The 5414-nt window shown below is 28.5% G+C and overlaps 1 protein-coding gene across 3 annotated transcripts in view; it reads right to left on the bottom strand.

The window, feature by feature from the left end:
- Positions 1 to 601: 601 nt before the first annotated feature.
- The window catches only part of LOC119640083 (protein held out wings), a 109932-nt gene continuing 105119 nt past the window's right edge, over positions 602 to 5414 (bottom strand). For 2 of the 3 annotated variants that reach the window (XM_038037865.1, XM_038037866.1), the window contains exon 8: positions 602 to 728. In XM_038037865.1, the coding sequence (XP_037893793.1) occupies positions 628 to 728 (101 nt within the window). In that variant the 3' untranslated portion in view covers positions 602 to 627. The remainder of the gene's footprint in view (positions 729 to 5414) is intronic. The other variant, XM_038037867.1, reaches the window with a different exon arrangement.

The following is a 5414-nucleotide window of genomic DNA, read 5'->3' as shown; positions in this document are numbered from 1 at the left end:
GCTATAAACTATTCTACTGCACACAGTTGGTAACTTAATAAAATTTTTAATTTCTTTTCTCGTATTTAAGCTTATTGGTTGCATTTGTTTTAAACTTTTTGCAACATTTTTTTTTAACTTTTGTTTACGGCAAAGGCACAAGTCAACGTTGAAACAATTTCAAGTTTAAGTTTTTAAAGGACTTTTTTTCCTTCCTTTTTACTTTTCTTCTTTAGTTTCTTTTACTAGATTGAAAGGATACTTTTTTTTGTTTTTTGAAAAGAAGAAGAAATATAAAAGTTTTTTTCGCGTATTGGTCTTAAATTTAAGAAATAAAAATTTATATATATATGTATGTAATATAAACACAACTAACCTGTTTTAGGCTGAAAAAGTTTTTTAGTGAATTTTTCTTACAAAATTATCAAAAATCGTTCGGTATATCAGAGACATTGGCTGGTCTGTTAGCAAAGTTAACAAACAACAATTGAGGATGAAGGTGGGTGGATGGTCAACAGCTAAAGACTCGAGAGATTATTTTTGTATATATATATATATATGAATTATTATATATATATATATATATATATATTATTTTTGTATATATATATATATATATATATTATGAAATTTTTGTTTCGCTTTTTATTATATCTCAATAAAGCCTGGCTTAGCTGTGACCCCCACGGCAGTTCTCTGATATGGATGCTCACGATTAGTCGCCAAACGTCGTTGTTTAATGGCTCCTACTAAAATATAATACACACACAATTACAATAATTATTAAATATTTAAGAATTTATAAATATTTTTGTATAACATAAGGAGAATTAACGAATATGTAGATAATAATTGTTTTCTTTTTTTTCCGTTAATAAACTAATAAAACTTTCCTCGTTTTTTTTTAACGCTTAAAGAGAATATTAATAAATTTTATACATATAAAATCTAAAGAAAAAATCCTGTTTCTTTATAAGTTTTGCCAATTTTTGAATTTTATTTTTTTTATTTTTTAAATCTTTGGAATGAATTGTGTTTTGAGTATATATTGCAGCATTAAGCGTTTAAGTGATTTTTAACTTTTATAAAAAAAAAATATAAAAATGTATGTATACGTATGTGTATATATATATATATATATACATATATATATATATATAAATGTATATCAAAATGTATATATATATGTATATACGTATATACATATATATGTATATACGTATGCATATATATATATATTTAAGTCAACTGAATAATAAATTAACGTATAAGATTCTATTTCCTTTGCTTTAGATTTTTTATTTATTACTTTTTTTTCATTTTAATTTGCATTTGACTAGTTGTGTATTTTAATTATTTAAACGTTTTCTCTTCTTCTTGCACTTATTATTGTTTTAATGGACGGAAATCGGTGAGCTTTGATATATGTTTATAACCTCGGTTCCTCGTAATAAACCTAGTCATGCACGTATTTTATATACGTAGAAGAGATTTGTAGTAAGTTTTTGTGTGTACATGATATCATAAATGATATAAAATTTATTATTTTATTGATTATTGGTTTATTTTTCGCTTCCTTTTCATTGAAGGTTTTCATAATTTAAAAAAAAAAAAACTGATTATATATAAAGCTTTGATTTGGGTTAGATTTTATGAAAAAAAAAAAATATATATATATAAAAAATTAAGAAACTTAGCTGCTTTAAATGGAAATATATATGTATGTATAGTTTATATATGTTTAACTTAAATTTTTTAGAGTTCCTTTAAGTTAAGTTAAGTTATACTTTAGGCGATAAAGGGAATTCAAGAAAGAAGAGACGAAGATAGAGAAACAGTTTACTGCCAAATTGCATCTATTAGGCCGAGTTTCGTTCTTGTTTTATTCGAACATAGCCCACAAAGGTATGGAAGATCGTTTCCATTTGCATTATAAAATAATAAATGTTAAGGACTGTAATTTCAAAAGTCAGAGAAGGACTAGACTTGCAGGAAGAGGCTAGACGGGTTCAGGGCAAGAGCCTTCAACTTTTTTTGAAGGGCAGAGGTAGTTGGGAAGATTGGAGATGCAAAGAGAATTAGTAAACTCGTACTAAAAGAGGCTGTGGTAGCTTAGAAAAAGTTCGATTCATTAAGAGACTCACCCGGCTACGGTTGCTAGAAAACGTTTAGTTGGCTATGAAAGGGTTTCATAGGGAAGAACTGGATTGATTTATAAATGCGCTAACTTTGTTAGAAGGCTGCCCGGGCAAACTGTAGGAAATGAGTACGCTAAGGATGTCACGGTAAGTTTGTAAGAAGGACGCTACATTTACTACGGAAAGAAGAATTTGGTTGTCCAGTTTCCAAACAACGCGGACTTTTTCTTTGTCTCTTCAAGAAAATTAAACATAGTATGGTTCTAAATACAAAACAATTTACATAGCTAATAATAGCTTTGAAAATAATCGATATACTTTTTACATATTCTCAAACATTAATTTTCCCAAGATCCCCTTTATCGCCCTAACATAAATTAGAAGATATTATTATTATTAAAAATTAAAAAAAAAAAAAAACCCTTTCAAACTAAAATCAACTTATAAAAGAAATAACTGTACGTATAAATTAAGCACCATTTGGATTCGACGCAATTAAAAATTTCATAATTCTATCTAAAAATAAGAAATTATAAATAAATTATATACTTTATGTGATGATTATATTTTCCCTTTCTTTCTTTCTTGTTTCAATAATATATTCACTGGGTGGTTGATTGGCTTGAGTTTGTATGTAATTCTATTTCTAATATTTCCTAATTTTTAAAGTAAAAAAGTTAATAAAAATAAAATCAGGAAAATGACTATTTTTAAGTGTTTGTGAACATAAGTTTCTTGTTCTTTCTTTTTTGCGTTTATTATACACAAAAAGTAAGTAAAATATTATCTGATAATGAAATGGCACAATTAGGAAAATTCGAACGGGTATTTAATCCAATATATTGGTCAACCAACAAAAAAAAAAAAAAAAACAACAAATAACAAACAAAAAAAAAAAAGGTAAAAGCAACTAACGCTTGCCAATTAAAATTAAATTAAACTAATTAAAAAAAAAAAAATATTTAAGATTTAAGTATGAAAAGAAAAAAAAGCCTTCCTTTTTTCCCAAATCCCAAATACATAATAAACTTCCAACTTAAGCAAACTTAAGTATTTATATATACATTTAAAATGAAAGCTTTTCAAATACTTTTGGTTCACTTAAATTCAATTAAAATAATGAAAGCATAATAATAATAATAGTAATGATAATGATAATAATACAATTAGACATTTTTAATTCTATATATATAATTCCTTAAATAAAAGCCCTTAAGCAAATTTCTTATTAAAGTAAGTTTTCTCCAAAAAAAAATCTATTCTGCTCTTTTTTACAAATCCTTACCCCTTTCCTGTTTAACTAGATTATACTCATTTTATGTATAAGTTTTAAATAAAATTGAATTACAAAACCGAACACTTAAAGAAAACTAATGCTAAAATTATATGAGAAGAGGAATGGAAACCATTGTCATAACCGCTGCTGCAAATATTCTGCGCCCAATAATATTCTGGTTGAAGACGGCAACAGTTTAGATAACCAAACGTATGTTATGTCAGTTTAAACTGTTAACCCTTTAGCATTTCTTTTCAAGCTTGGAAAGTTAAAATAAGAGTAACTACGTTGTTCATGTTTCTCTAAATCTGAGTATGTTGGCATCTTTATTGCATTATCCATAAAAATCAAAGAAGAAGAATGTGCCCTGGCATTAGGGAACATCTTCAAGCGTATAGTAACTTCAATCAATCTCGGAACACGCATGGCGAGTTGTGCAGCTGGGAGTAAAACTCCACTTAAATTCTAGCAACGACTACGAATTCAATTTAGTTTAAAATCTTGTGATTGATGAATGTTTCAGAATTTACATATAATAACACGGTTAGAAAACATATGACTTTAGAAGTTTTTGAGTAATTTTTTTTTTTGTAACACGATCAATCTGGACGTCCTATATTCGTGTAAAGTGGTGAGCAAATAGAAAGAAGCAAAGAATTAGGGAATTAGGGTGACCGCAGTCCAAAGGATGTGTGCCCATTCGGCCTTTATCGACTGAACGAACACTAGCTACGACTAAAGAAATCTCTAACAAGCTTAAGATGTGAATCCGCGAACACTGACTTGGTATAGCCGCAGTTCTTACCTATCCCACTACTCACTCAGGCAGATAATTGAAGCCGTATAGAAAATGCATGAACTCTCTATTAAGAGTTTAAGGTTTAAGGACTTTGACAATTGATCACTTCCTTTCTGATGCGAAGGAAGTGTGAAAGCGTAGAATTCTTATACAAAAAAGTGTAAAGAAATAGTTAACATAATTGATTTTATGAAATTATTTTTTCCTTTTCGTATCCAATAACAGGCATTTTGGTTGACATTAAGATCTGTTGGATCTCTCCATTTTGGATATAGTAAAAGAAAGTACAATGACTGTACACGCCGTTACAAATTATGTGCTGTTATTATTAATTTTTACTTTACGATCTATAAAAAGCAAATCCGCTCGCTTTGGAGTAAAAGGCAATAAGAGTTTCAAGCACATCCGGAATAATTCCAAAAAATAAAAAGATAAAGAAAACTAGAATCATTTAGTCTCCATACTCGCTCACATAAATTTGCAATTTTGATTGGCTTTGGCGAACTCAACTAAACCAACTAAAACACTTAGATTGTTTGAGAGATCGTCCACACCTCTGCATTGGGTAAATATCGCACCATGGTTATATCATTTAATATTATTAGTGTGGTTTCCATTCCGAGATAGGTGAGAAAGAAGTCATAAAAAGAATCAAATAGCAATCCAGCAAGAAAGAGAGATTCGTGTTAAAACGAATTTTTGAATTCTCCTCGGTACTTTTAAGCTGCTCATAACATACAAGTTTCGGTCAAATCTTAGACCGGAGTTTGCTCTACAAATTTGGCGTTGTTGTTAAATTACTTTTCAGTTTGAATAAAAGACTCACATCACGTGCTTGTGAACAACTTGACACCATTCCTGAAATTGTTCTGCGGATGTGTAACCAAGAGTGTGTACGTCGTACTTTACTTTCTATAGCTACTTTTAGCAAATAACGGACAGGCGGATATATCTAATTCGATTCACCTATTCTCGCGCTTTTTTGAAAACTAAGTTCTTTAGAACTTAGTTTTCCCGACCAGTACACCTAGTAGCTGCTAGCGTATTTGTGTCCCTTGGTGTGGGGCATAAAACTAAGAGTTCATTATTATAAATATAAATTTTGATAAAAGCTAAAAATCACTTATGCTTAACTTTTTTTTTTCTTTTCTTTTTTACAAATAAAATTAAGGAAAAAAATTGCTTAAACTTTTAATTCAATTTGAAACATTATTTTAAGAAA

This window comes from Glossina fuscipes, unplaced genomic scaffold (assembly GCF_014805625.2).
Source record: "Glossina fuscipes isolate IAEA_lab_2018 unplaced genomic scaffold, Yale_Gfus_2 115, whole genome shotgun sequence".
In the NCBI taxonomy this organism is placed as follows: domain Eukaryota; kingdom Metazoa; phylum Arthropoda; class Insecta; order Diptera; family Glossinidae; genus Glossina; species Glossina fuscipes.
The sequence above is the reverse complement of the archived record's forward strand: the minus strand, read 5'-3'. Positions and strand labels throughout refer to the sequence as shown.